The sequence below is a fragment of the Astyanax mexicanus genome, chromosome 12 (assembly GCF_023375975.1).
Source record: "Astyanax mexicanus isolate ESR-SI-001 chromosome 12, AstMex3_surface, whole genome shotgun sequence".
Taxonomy (NCBI): domain Eukaryota; kingdom Metazoa; phylum Chordata; class Actinopteri; order Characiformes; family Acestrorhamphidae; genus Astyanax; species Astyanax mexicanus.
Genome location: NC_064419.1, coordinates 16,163,014 through 16,179,529, shown reverse-complemented (window position 1 = coordinate 16,179,529; position 16,516 = coordinate 16,163,014). Strand labels below are relative to the sequence as shown.

The following is a 16,516-nucleotide window of genomic DNA, read 5'->3' as shown; positions in this document are numbered from 1 at the left end:
ACTCCAGTTATAAACATTTTAAGCTCCAGTTATGCACCTCCTAAACCCTATTTAAAAAGCTTTTAAACTGCAATTATAAAACCCTTAAATTTATAAACCTTTTAAACTCCAGTTATACAGGTTGTAAGCTCCAGTTATAAAGCTTTTAAATCGCAATCATAAAACCCTTAAACTCAATTCAAAAACCTTTTAGACTCCAGTTATAAACATTTTAAGATCCAGTTATGAACCTCTTAAACCCTATTTAAAAACCTTTTAAACTAAACTCATAAAACCCTTAAACTCAATTCAAAAAACATTTCAAGCTGGAGTTATAAACCTTTTAAACTCCAATTATAAAGCTTTTAAGCTCCGGTTATAAACCTCTTGAACTACAGTTATTACCATTTTAAGCTCCAGTCATTAACCTCTTAAACACAGCTATAAACACCTAAAGAAATGTTTTGGCAGGTTTTATAAGTAATTGTTTAAAATAAGCGTTGGCAGCAGTCTGCAACCCACACACATTACAAACAGATATCTTATAATAACCTATAGACAATCGGATCACTCTTTAGACTTGTATGTTTATTGAATATGTGCACATTTTAGCATGGTCATGACACACAAAGCTACAATGACAACATCAAAGTTGCTCATCTGTGCATAGTACAATGTTTAATCTTATTTTTCATTTTAATCAGATTCAACCATATATATAAAGTATTCAGCCTCTTGGATGTTTTCCCTTTTCATTGCTTTTAGAAATAAAGTTTAAGAATAAAACTTTCATGGCAAAGTGCAAACAGTAGTTAGTAAATAAACCTTTGGTCTGTGCGGATATCACATCTGAACCTTTTAAATTTTTACTTCATTCCTCTGTTCTAATTCTGTTTGGGAATTGGTTGCGGAGAGTCTAAATCACACAGTCTCTATTGAAGTGAGGTCTGGGCTTTGACTTTTCCACTCTAGAACATTCACATTCACATTGTACACTCTGTACTCTTTGAGAAATAAATCAATATTTCTCTTAAATCAGATTGTCCTGCAGGATTTCCTTATATAAACATGCATTTTAAGTAACCTCTACCTAAAAGTGCCTTCCTGGATCCCCACAGCTTGAAGCTTCACTGCTTCTCGGACGCCACAGCAATCGCTGCCCACCACTCCGGGCATGAGTTCTCACAGTAGTTACTGTGTGTGTGTTCTAAGTGTACTCACTAGTGTGTGTATGTGTGTGTTTACTGCATGGATGGGTTAAAGGTGGAGGCCAGTACAAATATGGTTTATATGGTAGTCTAACTAGGCCGTCCAGTCTTTATATCACAATCACTGGAGACACATTCACTAGTAAGGGTTATTACCAGAATACTGTGCCTTTGGTCCTCATAACTTAAAAATACATATTTATAAATGATCTTATTTTCAAAATTACTTTAATTACTTTATACATTACATTTTACTGCAACAGGGTAGACATATTGAAATCTACCTCAGCTGAGTATCATTGATAAGATAAATATTAAGTGACTTAAGTGTCTTGTTGTGATGTTACTTCTTTTTAAGGGGTGGGGTTATCCCAAGATGACAGGATGGGCAGGTCATTCTTGGATTTAAATAGCGTGATATTTTTATGAAGCTAGCTGAAAGAATAATTGACATGAATTAAAACATAATAATCATTCAATTATTAGTATCTTCAAAACTTTAAGAGAATATACTGTTTTACAAATGTATTGTTATTTAACCAATTCAGAATTATTAAATTTGACCAGGCAGCATTGCAGAAAAAGGAAAAAAAATGTGAAACCGTATAGAATGTACCAAAAGTTGTTTAAAGTAAAGGTTAGCGTTGTTCCTCTATATGTGTAGAAATGTGTTCATTAAGAGTAAATCTTGAACAATATATTGTTACACAGTGTACATTATACGTTATACTATTATACCTTTATTTAATTAATATTGCTTTATAGAAATATATTTTAACTTTTTTGATTATACTGTTTGACTTTAAAAAGTACTTCCTTGTGTAAATTCTTCTCAAAAAGCCAATAATTTAATTTGACCATAAAAAGGGAAAACATGCAAGGTGATGAATACTTTGTTAAACCTATATATACTAAAAAAAACATATATATATAAGTTCATCAAAAGACAATTCATTTCACAAAAATCCCAACATCCAGCATAGCATAAATCTTTCTCTAATACATATCATATAATTTATCAACTCAAATATACTTTAAAAACAGACATTGCCATAATTTAATATGGGCTGTAGGTGAATTTATAAATAATAAGTATAAATTATAAATCTAAAGAATCCTTATAATTACATTTCCCTATTAAATATCTGTTAAATCCATCTTTAAACATGCCCATCTGTAAATGATAAAAAAGGATCTCAGACACATCAGCGCAATTCATCATCACGAGACTGCATCAGTGTACGATTACATTATACTATATTACATTATATCTTATTATATTATATTTTAATGACAACCATAAACTGCTGGCAGAACATTTACAGCAATTTAGCTGATAGATGCTCTTATCCAGAGAAACTTACACATATTTAAATAGTCTTTTGCAAATGTAGTGTTAAGAACCTTGCCCAATAGAACTGATGCAGTGTTGCGTGCTTGATCAGGTGGGCAGGAACTCAAACCACAATTACATGGTTTTATATTACCACATGGAGGGAACTGTGGTGGTATTCACAATGCTATTCCAAGCACATCCACTAGAAAACTGCACAATTAAGGCAGAGTATTAAATTATACAAAAAAATCAATAAAACTTTCACAAAAAAAATAGAAATACAATTAACAAATGCCTTATAAAACTAAATAAAATTGTCATAACCAGACAAAAACATTCAAATATTCATAGCCATTCACAATGAACAAAAATGGAAAAACTGCATTTCACTGTCTGTACAACACCACTGAGGTTACGACGTTACAACATTTACACTATTGTACCATTGGCACAAAGGGTCAGCATGGCTACACAACAACCTGGTGCAAGAAGCAGGAAAAATATAAGGGTCAAGATAAGCTGGGGCTCGTTTTTTGGCCTCACCCGAGGGTGCCACTTATAAATGTATTGGAATGTTCTCTTTTATGGAAGACACCGATATCAGTTACAGGATCTATGGAACTACTGGAACAGGGGAAAAGAACATTAAGGGTCCTGGTCAGACCCTAGGGGTAATTTGGGCCATACTAACAGTAATTTATATCCAGCATATTTTATACATCTCAGTTCTAATTGGCAAAGGTGGTCGAGACTAATAGTGTCCTTGGCCATTGCATTCTTTGGAGCGCAGCCCCAATGTGGGTCCCATTAGAAAGACAAGAACATGGACACACTCTAGTCTCAGAATCTAGTCCCAAGCACTTCTTAATGGCTGTCACGCGTTACATCCCACGTGATGCTGAGACACATATTGTAGATGGGAGTTAACTCCATCCTGAGTTTTTTATCCATATCAAGTTTTCTCAAGTATTACAGTGTTCATGTGCAAACAGACACATTATCCACATTCTACACTTCCTCCAAATAAATATACACGTGTTACCTTTCAACGTCAGGGCAGTCAGTGACTTCTGAACCCCTGGACTGGAAGACTGACACTTTATTAGACACTTTCTTAATGTGTTACTCTTCAGGACCTCCCTGAGATGTGTGTACTTGGAAGAAAATTTTCTACACTCCCGCAAGGGAAGTCAACCACATTCAGGGCTAAAGTTAGTGTACTGATTACTGATATTTCAATATTGGGCCAGCCTGGCCCTGAAAAACAATTATCAACATTTTTTACCACAGCAACTTTTGCAGAACGACACAAAAATTACAAAAGCACAATCATGACGGGCGGCTTCATGTGACTACTTCTTTCTTGATTGACATGCAGTTTCAACTACATAACTAGTGACGAGTACTAACAGCTGCAAGCTTTGATTGACACTTGATATAGCCTGACCCTTCAGCGTAAATATTTTTTCTAACATTATCTAACATTATGGTGCAGGGACCCCAATTTGTAAATGACAATGGTTCAACAACGTATCTTTGGGTCACATATATGTGATGTAGATATATAAATAAATTGCGACAATGCTTGTAACAACAATTAGAGGTGTCTAGCAGTGTCAGGATTACCTGCTCAAATTCCTGGCAAGTGCATACTGTGGCACATAGGCATTTGCCAATAATTTTGAGCCGTTCGAGCATTCAAGCAGCATCAGAATCAGAAGATATTGAAGATAGTCTTAAATTACAACAAACAAACAATGTGGATTGGTACATACAGTCTAAACGTGCATGTGAATTTATGTGTATTTGTGTGAGTGTGTGTGTGTGTTTATGGGATCAGTAGAACTGGGAATATTTTTAAGACACAGGTTTAATGAATTAGCTAAAAGTCCTACTGCAATATATATATATATATATATATATATATATTTTTTTTTGTTCATTGTGATTATGTGACCTAGTGACTGTTGTGGCAGTGACCATTGTGTTGATATATTACTAGATGTACAGGTTGCCCATGCAGGGGGATGCATTATAGTGTGTCGTCATTGGTCCTATACTGATCGTGTATCACTGTGTGTGCATCAGTGCTCAGGTATTGTGTGTATATTGTTGTTAATACAAGCATTTATTATGAATGTGAAGATAATCTATATGACCATCCTCAAAATGATGGGGTTGAGATGGTGTTGATTTGCGTTTACTAGTGTGTGTCTATTCCACATAAAAAAAGCCGGCAAAATAATTTTTATGACATTGTGACCTAGTAGGCAGTGACATTTGCATTTATATTTTAAAATGGATGTACAGGTGGTTGATGTCATTGGTCCTATGCTTATCATGTATTTGTGCCTCAAGTGATCAGGTATTATGTGTATCGCTAAGTATGTAAATATAGGGAATCTATATGACTGCCATCCTCTTTCCTAACCTGTCTCCTCAGAATGATGGTGTTGAGATGGTGTACATTGTTGGTTTGCGTTTAGTAGTGTGTGTCTATTCCACAGAAAAGAGGCTGGCAAAGGATTTTCGGAGGTTGCGGATGGTCTCAGCCTTCTCCTCGTCCTGACTAAGACCTGGGCGTGGGGCCGCTTGCGTTTCTGGAATGTTGAAGGTATTGGTAAGAGACTGGGATTTGCTACAGAGAGAAGAAGAATGCCAATAGAGGAAAGGAAGAGGCTATTAAAGTCATGCAGCAAATCCATGGAGATGGCTGTATAGAGGTGTGGAAGAAGGAAAACAGAGATGAATTCATTCTCATATGATGTTTTCACTTCAGTGCACTTACACCAAGTGCAGCGCTTACACCAAGCCTTTAAACTCATGGAGAATTAAATATCCATATGTAAATTAGCACTGGGCGGTATACCTGTTTTAAGTATTTTTCATCTACACACCTGGACAAAATTGCTGGTATGCCTCAGTTAAAGAAAGAAAAACCCACAATGATCACAGAAATAATTTGAATCAAACAAAATGACAAATAATTAAAACCGTGGTTTAACACAATTATTTTAAAAAGTAAACTCACTAAACAGGCCTGCACAAAAATGATTGTGCCGCTGAAAATAATGTGACCAAAGGAACATTGTGTAAGCTGAGTAGTGGCTGAAGCAACTTCTTTACTCCTGCGTCTTCCCAAAAAAACTGGACAAACAAAAACTAAAACTTTTAAACCAAGAAAGAACCAAGTAAGAAAACTGTGTTGCTACTAGCATCCAAAAACGCAGCTCACTCAGCACTGCCTAAAACACGTCCAGGCAGAGCACCAGTGCCGTCTCTCTTAAAGCAACAGTACACCTATTTCCTGCATATTAACAAATGGTGTAAATGTAAACAATTTGGGTCTTATAAACAGTACAAAAGCACAACTATATATATATATATATATATATATATATATATATATATATATATATATATATATATATATATATATATATTAATATATATATATATATATATATATATATATATATATATATATTAATATATGTGAAATACCATGAACCCCCCCACAAGAGTGATATAAATATTTGCTCATACCGCCCAGCACTAATGTAAATATGTGCACTTTTTCATCTTTTATTCCATCATTATTCCATCATGCATCCAAAAATGCATTATATCACAGATGATTGCTGCAATCATTTGTGTATCAATTACCAATCTAAGTCCTTGGCACTTCATTGAGGAATAACAGTATATATAACATGATGCTTTTCACTTTAGACAATACAGAGTAAATAGGGTGTAGAATTGCATTTAGAAAATGCAGTTTCTTAAATGTTAAATGTAAATGTTTCATCATGCAAAGCACCAACATACACAACAGTGTGAAAAAACTAGGACACCCCATGACAACTTTACTATAAGTAAATAAGAAAACAGTTATAGAACATTATAGTAATGTTGAAAATGTTAGCACCAGTAAATTTAAAGGAGAGCTCCAGTGTGAAATTGACTTTGGGTGTAGTCATTTTCCTGCAGCATTCTGAGATCCAGTAATTTTGTGCAGTTTGTCCAAATAGGCTAGAATGAGTTTTAATGGGGTATGATTTGCTCCTGCAGATAAATCGCTTTTTTTTTTTTTCTAATTTTTCCCATTTTCTCCCCAATTTACACGGCCAATTACCCAACCCACTCATTAGGACTCCCCCTATCACTAGTGATGCCCCAACACACCAGGAGGGTGATGACTAACACATGCTTCCTCCAATACATGTGAAGTCAGCCACCGCTTCTTTTCGAGCTGTTGCTGATGCAGCATTTCCGAGCAGCCAGCGCACTCGGAGGAAAGCACAGCAACTCGGCTCCGATACATCAGCTTACAGACGCCCTGTGCTGCGGACATCACCGTAGGAGTGATGTGGGGAGAGAGAGTGCCATCTACCCACCCAGAGGGAGCAGGGCCAATCTTGCTCCCTTTGACGCCGGCAGCTTGATGGCAAAGCTGCATGATCGGGAGTTCGAACTTGCGACCTCCTGCTCATAGTGGCAGAGCTTTAGACCCCTGGACCACTCGGCGCCCCATAAATCGCTTTTTAAACTGTTTATTTAAAAGCTGCAAAAGTTGCACTACACCTCATTGGTAGAATCCGGAGAGCCCTGACATTTGAAACGAGGCATTAAAAACGTTAAAAGTGCATGAGAAGATTATTAAACATCACAGTTTACAACCCGTAGTGTAGCCTAATCTCCGGGCACCACCATCTTAAAGTAAAGTCATGATCAGCACGAGTGATGAACAGCACACATCCCGGTCACGTTATCTTCACATGTATACAGCATGCGCTTCCATCAACATTACGTGTTCTTTACTTTACTAAGATGAGATGTAGGTTACGCTATGGGATGTTAACAGAGGTTTTAAAAAAACTTCTCGTGCATTTTTAAAGTTCTTAATGTCTTGTTTTAAATGTCAGGGCTCTCCGGATTCTACCAATGAAGTGTGGAGCTACTTTGAGCCTGGATAACGATGTAAAAAGCGATTTATCTGCAGGGGCAAAACATGCCCCATTAAAACCCATTCTAGCCTGTTTGGACAAACTGCACAAAATTGCTGGAGGTGGGCTACTAAACAAAGGTTAGTACTCTTTATCATGTTTTACTACACCCAAAGTCAATTTTACACCAAAGATCTCCTTTAAGACCTGTACCTTTTTCACTACATTAAATGCCTACATTTGTACACCAGCTGCAAACAATTAGAACCATGTAGAGGATTTTGGATGAGCTTATTTAAGTCTTATTTAACCTTTAAAGTTTTTGTTTGGTTAGTTGAAGTAGTAGTTGAGTAGATCACTCATAATATAACATTTGTTAATGTTAGAGACTTGCAAAATGCTTCTATTGCAGCTGTTTCTTTTAGTAACATTTTTGTTACTAACCTTTTTTGCCCTGTTCCAACTTTTTTTTAGATGTACTGTTGCACCAAGTTCTAAATAAGTTTATGCTTTTCATGAAATGTCTCACTTCCCGTATCTAATATGTCTTATATGTTCTACTGTGAATAAAATATGAGACATACAGCATGAGATTGCAAATCATTGCATTTATGTTATTTTATTTACACAGCGTCCCATCTTTTTTTGGAATTTGTGTTGTATATCTTAATGAAGAGCGATATATTTGATGGGGTGTCCTAAGTTTCTGTATCACTGTATTTCTATACAACTGTTTACCGAGTAATTCATTAGGAAGGCAATATTAATACTAAGCAGGCCCTCTATTGCTCACATAACAGCTTCTACTCTTAATGGCATGGACTCCACAATTCCTTTGAGATTCTGGTCCATGTCATAATGATTTTATTTCAAAATTCCAGCAGCATTTTAAGGTTTACTTTCCTGCTGCAAATCCACCGTTCTACTACATGCCAAGATCCAGTGACTCTAAAGGCCATGATGAAAACTCCTTGTCAGTTTGAGACAGTGTTTCTTTTGTGACATGGTGCAGTATCATGTTGAAGTAGCTATTAGAATATAAACTGTGGTCAAGAAGGGACATGCAGGGCCATTCTGCTGGTTAATGTAAACATTATCTAAAGCTTCAAGCCCATATCTACATGATTTCATACACTGCACGGCTGCCACTTGATTAGCATAATGAGATCATTTAAGAATAGAGTAGGTGTAAAGGCCTTCCTAATAAACTACTCAGTAAGTGCATATAAGATATACACTATAATATACTGTATATCCACCTACAAATGATTGTGCAGTGATTGTGTTCCTTTTCATCAGATGACATTCATGCATTTAACAGACTGTGCTTTGGGATAGCACGTAGAGCAGAATTATATAGATTATAAAGAAATTCTCACTTGAGCGGTGAGGATCCACTCAGGGCTGGGTGATCAGGACTGGGCTTCTGTGGAGGCTGTGGTTTTTGCTGGAGTGGGGGACGAACACCTCCAGGTCCCCCTTGTCCCTGTACCACAGGTCGTGGCTGCTGGGTGGTGGGAGGTTTGTTCACTCCATGCTCCTGCTGCTGTTGCTGAGGGCCTCTCTGCTGCTGGCCTTGCTGAGGCCCTCCCTGGGTGGGCTGTCTTACTGGCTGAGACTGCCTTGGTTGTGGAGGCTTTTGCTGGGTCTGAGCACCTGCTTGTTTTGGCCCCTGCCCCCCAGGCTGGGGCCTCTGTTGGATGGGACCTTGTTGGGACTTCTGGCTTTGAGGAGACCCACCAGGGCCACGCTGGGGAGGTCCCTGGGATGTAGAAGACCTCTGCTGTCCTGAGCCTCCCTGGCCTGGTGGGCGTTGCTGAGCAGTATTGGGTGGCTTGGGTTGCTGGGCTGGGGGGTTTTGTGCATTAGAGCTAGTAACAGTCTTGGCCTGTGGAGTGGGCTGTCCTTGGCGAGCTGGAGTTCCAACCGGTGCCTGCTGTGGGCCTCCTGACAAAGTAAAAAAAAAAAAAAAAAACATCAGGAAAATTCCATAAAAGTTTCCCAAGGTGATATCTCAGCTGTCTGCTTTGGCGATGTTTAGTTGCAGTTCCTACCTTGTGGAGGAAGGCGCTGTTGAGCTTGTGGAACTCTGGGTTCAGTGATAGGTTGCGGTGAAACAGCTTTTTGTGGTGAAGCCTAACAAGGCAACAGTGAGCAACACAGAAAAGAGCAGAGGGAGCATTAGCATGTGGTAAATGCTTTACCATCCAGTGTTTGGAATTTGTAGAAGGGCTGAAATTCGGACATAGATGTATATAGATAAATAAAATGAAGTTGAGCAAACACATCAAATCATCTGCCATCCAACACATTAGCCTTCATTTAAAGATATTTCTATATAAAAATATAGCCTCTTTATAAGTTACAGAGATTTTTCTTTTTCTTAATAAAATATTTCTGTTATGTTAATACATGTAAACAACCCACTCTCTTTAAACGGTGAAGAGTATTAAGGTGGCGATCACAGTAATTCTCTTTACACTGAGGACATATTATTTTATACGACCCCTGGCCGTTTTTTTTTTTGTTTTTTTTTTTGTACCTGCCAGTGCTGTTTAGGTTTTTAGGTGCAGGACCATAATTGGCCACCAGGGGCACTCCCTATAAAAGGGCCTGAAAAATCCTGATGAGTGAGACGTTCAGGGCTCCTCCCCTTTCCTGACCTGGAACAACATCCTGCTCAGGCCAGCCCAGTGCCTTCTGTTTGTTACAGTTACCGATATCATTTGTCTTTGGGGAAAAGTACTACTCTTTTCTCCAGGGAGTTAGGATAGTTTATTCTTTTATCTCCAGGGTTTCTTGTTCCAGGTGAAACACCAACCCGGCTTGTTGAACTTTGGACAACCAAAGTCACAAAAACATGGCAGAGGGGGAGAAGCACAGCTGGCCGGTGATGATGAAGAGGACACCTTCAGCTAACTCCATGTGCCAAGGATGGTGTCATAAAAGCCTCATTTAGAGAGAGCATGGTTGAGTGATGTGATGATTAATGTTCCTTTTTATTATTCTCTGCCTTTCTTTTTAGCAGATTGGTCATAGAACACAGGCTGGTATACCAGTGAAAATAAGTCTTTTTACGAATGGTGCAGAACTCACTCTATGCCAAAAAAAAGCTTCTTAATTTAATTAAAAACATGATGTCAACCCAAAATCAGGAAAGGTTTGTACAGTATGGAACAGGGAACAGGGTAATTTTTCTTGCCTGTCACATCTGGCTTACTCAAAACAGGCTCAGACCCAAAACTCTAACAAGCTTCTTTGTGATAGCATTCATTGTCAAATGTGCTGTATACAATGCTCAAAACAATTAAAGCTGATAAAAAAATTGTATAATTCGTTGACAATAAATTGACAACAGTTAGTGTAACCAAAATCATCAACCCATGGAGGGCTGGACTTAAATTTATACCGAAGATCTAAGTAAAACATTGAAACTAATTACATTTTGGGAAATTTAATAAAAAGAACCCTACCCTATATAACCCTATATCCCTACCCAGACATCACTGACCCACTACCTAACCGGTCATGTTGGATGATGCTGCAGGCCATATAACGTTTACTACGGTGTCACCACAGCGACTCACTTTTCCCACATGTGCACAAGGGGAATCTGAGAACAAAGTGCCAGCCTGCCAATTCTGGCGTTTTCTGGAGAATAGCAGTCGAGCTGTCAGATGTAATGACAATAAAAGCCTCTTGACTTGACTTGAGCTCTACAGTGTTCCTCCTGTTCCTCCGCAAAGGAGCAGATAGTGGTCCTGCTGCTGAGTTGAAGTCCTTTACTGTTCAGCCTTGCTCTCCTTGTGTAACGGCATCTCCTCTATACTTTTGAGACTGTGCTCTGAAACATTTTTGTGAGCCAGATTACCTGTGCAACCTGAAAAGGCCATATATATGGGATATGGGATATGCTAACTTTTTTTCTTAAGAAAAAAGACATTTTCTTAGTGTTTCAAAAAAAGATATTCATGTTTTATCATTTTTGTATTAATGACTGTATAAATATAAAATAAATTCTTGGGTGGGTGTGTGATGTTTGTTAACCTGAGAGCAGACTGGAGAAGCAGCTGAAGTGCGTGGCACCGTTTGGTTCATTTTGGAAACAACCAGATCTGCTATCAGAGAACGATCCTCATCTTGCTGATCTCCAATCAGTGGCATAGAACATCCCACCACCTGCCACATAAACCCACAAACCACAAACACACACATACGCATGTACAGTTGTTACTAATACAACAAAAGCTACAGCTCAGTGAGGTGTACTTCACTCTCGATGATAAATCCTCACCTCAATGATGTAATCTTGCCCATCTTTACCATGTAACGCCTCAACAGCACACATATCCAAACCACCAAAAACGTCAGAGCACCAGTCCACCCACTTACGATACCTATAGAAATCACATACAGCACATACACTCCCTTCACCAAAACTGGATCTGTTTATGTACTGGGAAATATAAGACAATATTATAGTGTAAATTTCAGAGCAGTAATCCACTGTTCTCTTAACAGGATTTACTCACCTGTCAGACATGGCTACCTGTTCCAGCATAGCTGAGCCTGTGTTGGTCTTCCAGTTTCCAGAGATAGATGTCCTCCTGATAACCCAAACCAAACAGTTTAGCTGCCCACAGGCACTAATCTACAAGCTAACATTTCAATGCACCAATCAGTCAACCAAGCTTTATTTTCACTTGGAGGTACATTAAAGCTGGCCTCATTTTCTGAATATGACAATGAACTAAAATGGAGCTTAAGACTAGCTATTGACTAAAATAAAAAAGGGTAGTTTTAAAAGTAATAAACAACCTAGTTAGTAAATATAATTTACAAGAAAAAGCTAAAGCTAAGTAATTAAAGTTCCAGTTCAGTAAAAAACTCTTGTCCAACCACTAGAATGGTTAACTGATAATTGCCATTATTTACAGGTATCAGAGAAGTGTAATGAGGTAATGAGGGCCAACCAAAGTGGGTACACTGGGTCCATTGGTTTGAGGAAACTGGCATATCTATAAATAACATCACCCTAGTTCAGCACAGATTGTATTTACTGACTAGCTTATTGATGCAAATTTTAAAGCGAGTTTATAATCCAGTCATCAAAACTCTTCCAATGTTGGGCCCTGCCAGGGTAGTGATATTCACTGTAATAAAAACACTATTTAAAACTGGCATTTAAAACTAGTATTTTTGTGTAGTTTGTTTATGTATGGCACCTGCAGTTTACCTGCTTCAGCATTAGTTATTTTATAACAACACAAATCAACTGATCCACTAAAAGACTGGTTGATAAAGAAAGAGATTTTTAAGGGAACCTATCATTTCCCTTATGCTTGGAATGTTTGTTGAACTGGTGATTAAGCTAAGCTAATAATCTGATTGAGAGATACACCAAGAGGGTATAAAAGAGAGGGTTTACAAAAGAGGGTTTACAAGAGAGTAATCCAGGTGTTTGATCTGTCTCTTATTCTTCTTTTTGTGTGTGTCGGGGCGTGGGGTTGTTTATCACCTTTTTTGTACCAAGACACAATCAGGACTTTCTAGTTTAGGGTGGCTTCTATTTCTAAAAAAAATCTTCTAAGCCCCAACCGAGAGCCTGATTCTAATTCATTTAGTAGGAAAGTGGTCAATAAAGCCAATACAAAGACAAGTTCAAAGACTACAATTCAACAAAATTTGTTTTCATGCCACTTTAATTGATGTTACTAAGGCAATACAGATCTTATATACTGTTTAATTAAAGTAAATACCAGTCATAAAATACTATGCTTCATAGAAAAACAATCATTTACTTACATGTAGGCTTTGTAGTTGTCACCAATTTTCTGAATACGGACATCATACTTGGCATCAATGAAGGGTTCAGAAGTGGCATATGTCTTAGTCAAGGCCACAACACTGGCAATATCCTGGAAATCATACTGATTGTCCACTTTAACCTGTGCAGAAATGTCATATCATAAAGTTTAAATATATTTTCTATTAAGCTGTTTTTCATTCTTCAATTACTTAATGTGTTTGCCATGCAAAGTCTGTTCTCATTATTCTCACAAAGTAATTGAATGTTGTAAACGTACCTTTCCCATACCAGAGTGGGCGTGCCCCATCTTCACCACCACAGGAAAGCCAGGGGTTGTAATCTGCCACCCAGAAATATAATGCACATTGATGTTAAATCATTGAGGTTACGTGTTACACATAACAAAAAAAAGACTGTATTCATTTCTATTTTTTTATGTAGCACTTCCAAACTACTCATCCCATGTTTTGTTTTTTTGCTGTCTTGTCTCCACTGTAGCCTTGCTCTAGTCATGCATCATGGCATTAGTATTCTCACCTGTTATCTTCTCCAGGCGTTTCTTGTTTGTGCTTTTGTAAATATACACCATATTTTTTCTTTGTTCTCTGTCCTGCTTTTTTGACCCTCTGACTCTTGAGTCGTTACAAAATTCTTCAGTACGGACCATAACTTTTCAAAATTCGGGGTCATAAAGAATGTTAAAATATAGTAAATTCCCGCCAAAGAAAGCTTGAGGTAATAGAGAATGTCCTGCAGTCAGACATCCTCAGTTTACTTTATATTAGCCTTATTCTCCCACCTTGATTTAACATAGATTTTGCGAAAAACCTTTTCCAGCTGTAGAGATAAATTGATCGTGAATATGAATACTCAGTTGGTGTTCACTTTATATAAGTCCATAAATATCCTATTCTTCCACTGTTTTTGGCAGATATTTTACAGCATGAAGTAATTTCCATATTTATCCAATGTTTGAATCTAATACCCAGTTTAGAAGGTGTTTATTCTGTGTCATATGCTACTCAGTGTAAAGTTTCCATTGTACATTTTTTTTTAAATTCTGTGTCTTTCATTTCTTTATACCAAATATTTGCAACAATGCAATCCAGCTTTAAATTAAAATGGTGGTCACCTACTACAGAACTTTATATTTAGATTATACTTAGAAGGGTATATTTTACTGTCCATTTTGCATCTTGTTCTGGATTTTACTGACATACAAGAAAACATAATTGTGCCGCTCTATAATAGTTTACTAAGCAGAGTAAGGCCATTCCACCATGTTCCCTAGGTAATTGTAATGTCTTTAACCTAATTTTTGGTTTTAGTTTTCTTACACTAAAGGATGAGATTATTATTTTCCACTCGCAGAACTGTTTAAGAGGCAACAGGCAGTGATTGAAAAAGAGAAAGCCTAGATAAAATATTAATTTTCATAATGTCCATTCAGTTAGACATACTTAATTAGTAACAAAGACCAATGATTTGGGTCTTTTTTCAGTTTTAGCTGTTAGTGTAATGTAGTTATGCATATAGATAACAGATACGTTCTTAGGTATTTGCACACCTAGAGTAAGAATTTGAGTTTATTGTAAATTTAGTTTATAGCCTGAACATATTCCAAATGGTTTGAGCAAAGATAACATTTTAGGTAAACTCTTATGGGGCTTAGTCAATGTCAAAAGAATGTAATCTGCATACAGACATATCTTATATTCTATATTCTTAATCAACAAGCCTGTTATATCTTTATTCTCTCTCATTGCTTGTGCTAGTGGTTCAACAAGTAAAGTAAAAAGTTTGGGGCTAAGAGGGCATTCTTGTCAACATCCTATTTTAAGAGATAATGTTTTGTATAGATTGCCATTTATTTTAATTCTGGCTGTTGGAGAACAATTTAAGATTTTTTTTATTGTTTCCAGGAAAGTGAGACACAGTTAAAAGAGTCCTTAAGTAATGGTACTATTACCTTTCTAAAAGTTATACTATATTTTATATTATGTATACATTTCAGATGGCTAGCTGTTGGCATTTGGCATATTATTCGTTTTCAATCTTGATATAGCTTAACTTTCTTCTTCTTCTGTTGTCTCTGTAGTAAATATTAAGTTTTTACACTTCCTATTGAGGGTAAATCTAAATTGTGATGTGTTTTCTAATGCAGATGCTAAGAGTTGGGCATATCCTTTTGTGTGGTACTTCTTAAAATAAATGTCATTTGTCTTCCATTTTGTCACATTTTATTAGTCTGAGGGTCTTTAACTTTTTGCATAAAGCTCTCTGATTGTTGTTTACATAATCTCCACATTAATATAAAAAATGTGCCATTCTCTTAAACATCTGTTTCATTGTTTCAAATTTCTGCTCTATTTGGTTTCATCATATATAATTTATATTTACTTTCCAGGTGCTTAATGCTTCAGTTAAATCTCTAATTTGGTCATATTTTATTTTTTTCTGTGAGTGTTACATAATGTCTGCATGGTAATTTATCTCTGACAGCTCTGAATCCTGTGTCTCTCTGAATTATACATACAGTAAAATAATCAATTCCTGAATAAACAGAATGTGCACAGGAAAAAAGTAATATGCTTTCAAGTGGATGAAATTCCATCAACATAACTACCAAGTCTTCATGCAATTATTAATGTATGTTTCTTGAGAAATCCAAGGAGCAGTGTAAATGGATATCCCAGTGTGTGTATATATATATATGTTTCTAAAGATATGACGGTAAAAATCTTAATCAGCTGTTTATGTTTTAGAATCCAGTCAGCTTTTCATATGTTTAGTAGTTCTCGTGTTGTGTGGTGGCAAAATCTGTTGAGTTAATTTGGTGGCAAAGGTTTTACACAAAATAGTGAAATATGCAAAAAAAAATAAAAAATAAAAAATATTTGCATAATATTATAAACAATTTTTTATTATATTATTGATATATATTTTTTTATAATAAAAAATGTTTTTCAATTGATTCATTTTAATTATTATCTTTCTAAGGCTTCAACATCAAAATGTACTTTTTTAGCACTGTTTTTAAATACTAATGAAATTAATATTTTGTTTCATCTCTTTAATTCCTGTTAACTTTTTATGTTTCTGTCTTGTGCACTTTGTTGTTGTCCATAATAGCCATCAAAAATTAAATGCAAACAGGAAATTAATAATTTTATTGAAACATACTAAATACCAAATATTAAATTACCAAATAACTATTTTTTGTCTGGTGCTACATAAT

At 36.4% G+C, this 16,516-nt stretch overlaps 1 protein-coding gene across 2 annotated transcripts in view; it reads right to left on the bottom strand.

Moving 5' to 3' along the window:
* Window positions 1–546: 546 nt before the first annotated feature.
* Window positions 547–16,516, bottom strand: part of syn1 (synapsin I) — a 37,214-nt gene continuing 21,244 nt past the window's right edge. Inside the window, exons 6-13 of one of the 2 annotated variants that reach the window (XM_022670742.2) lie at window positions 13,556–13,618; window positions 13,275–13,417; window positions 12,002–12,076; window positions 11,764–11,866; window positions 11,517–11,648; window positions 9,524–9,605; window positions 8,849–9,416; window positions 547–5,161 (exon numbers count right to left, since the gene is read on the bottom strand). In XM_022670742.2, coding sequence (XP_022526463.2) covers window positions 5,020–5,161; window positions 8,849–9,416; window positions 9,524–9,605; window positions 11,517–11,648; window positions 11,764–11,866; window positions 12,002–12,076; window positions 13,275–13,417; window positions 13,556–13,618 — 1,308 coding nt within the window. In that variant the 3' untranslated portion in view covers window positions 547–5,019. The remainder of the gene's footprint in view (window positions 5,162–8,848; window positions 9,417–9,523; window positions 9,606–11,516; window positions 11,649–11,763; window positions 11,867–12,001; window positions 12,077–13,274; window positions 13,418–13,555; window positions 13,619–16,516) is intronic. The other variant, XM_022670743.2, reaches the window with a different exon arrangement.